The sequence below is a fragment of the Plasmodium gallinaceum genome, assembly GCF_900005855.1.
Source record: "Plasmodium gallinaceum strain 8A genome assembly, contig: PGAL8A_v1_152, whole genome shotgun sequence".
NCBI lineage: Eukaryota > Apicomplexa > Aconoidasida > Haemosporida > Plasmodiidae > Plasmodium > Plasmodium gallinaceum.
The window spans coordinates 1,249,908-1,251,150 of NW_021628316.1; the positions used below are offsets into that span (position 1 = coordinate 1,249,908).

The window sequence follows — 1,243 nt, forward strand, 5'->3', positions numbered from 1 at the left end:
TAAAAAAAAAAAAAAAAAAAAAAAAAATGTCGTACTTTATATTTTATTTAATTTTTTTTTTTTTTTTTTTTTATATTCTGTTTTTTAATAAATTAACTTAAATTCTTCTCCTTTAGTAGTATATTTCCTCGAATTATTCCTTTAGGTGAGTTATATATATTTAATAATTCTCTTGGTTTTTTTATAATTTTTGTTATTTTTCCAATTATTCTATTTGAAACATTTTGTGATATAAATAGTTGTGAATTCGTATAAAATATTTGTCTTAATGTTGTATATGTATTTTCATTTAGGTTTCTTAATATGATTTCAATTGTATAAATTAATCTAGTTATTTCTATAATTCTACTCTTTGATAAAAATTTTTTTTTTTTTTCGTCTAATAACTTAAAAATGAAATCAAAAACATAATTTTCCAATAAGTTAATACTATCCAAATTATGCATTTTTTATAAAGTGATGGTAAAATTAAACAAAATTGTGAATCACATATATTTTTAATAATAAAGAACTTTAAAATAAATTACTAATTGGTAAATAAAAAAAGAAGAAATTGTTGTTAGTAATTTTATATTTTCTAATATTATAAATATTTCATTTTAATTAATTCAAATTATTCTATTCTTATTTTTTATTTTGCTACTATTATGATATTTAGTAATTATTTTTTTTAACTCATATAAGTTAAAAATTAAATCATTTTTTTATATATTTGTTCAATTATATTAGAACAAAATAAGATATATATATATATATATTTTTTTTTTTTTTTTTTTTTTTTTTTTTGCATTAAGTACATAAAAAAAAAAAAAATTTTTTTTTTATATCATTTATATATTTATTATTCAACTGTTTTTATAAAAGGATTCTATTAATTAGGTTTTTATTATATATAGAAAGCTAAACATCCTGTATTTAAAATAAAATCAAAAAAATAACAAAAAGATTAAAATAATTTATAAGAAATTTATTATGATTAATAATCCCATTTTATAATATCTTTAAATTAAGTTACAATTATTTAAAAAATTCAAGTCACATATTTATGTTTTCAATGAAAGATGATTGACAACCATTTCAATACAAATGAATTCTTAAAAAAAAAAAAAAACATATGTATTTTATAAAATTTTTTTTTTTTTTTTTTTTTTTTTTTTTTGCATTAAGTACATAAAAAAAAAAAAAATTTTTTTTTTATATCATTTATATATTTATTATTCAACTGTTTTTATAAAAGGATTCT

General features: G+C 13.9%; 1 protein-coding gene across 1 annotated transcript in view; it reads right to left on the reverse strand.

Annotated features, from left to right (window-relative positions):
* SPO11 (meiotic recombination protein SPO11, putative) overlaps positions 1–446 on the reverse strand; it is a gene marked incomplete at both ends in the record, with an annotated part of 1,812 nt that extends 1,366 nt beyond the window's left edge. Inside the window, one exon of the mRNA XM_028674159.1 lies at positions 98–446. Coding sequence (XP_028530540.1) covers positions 98–446 — 349 coding nt within the window. The remainder of the gene's footprint in view (positions 1–97) is intronic.
* Between the last annotated feature and the right edge of the window lie 797 nt (positions 447–1,243).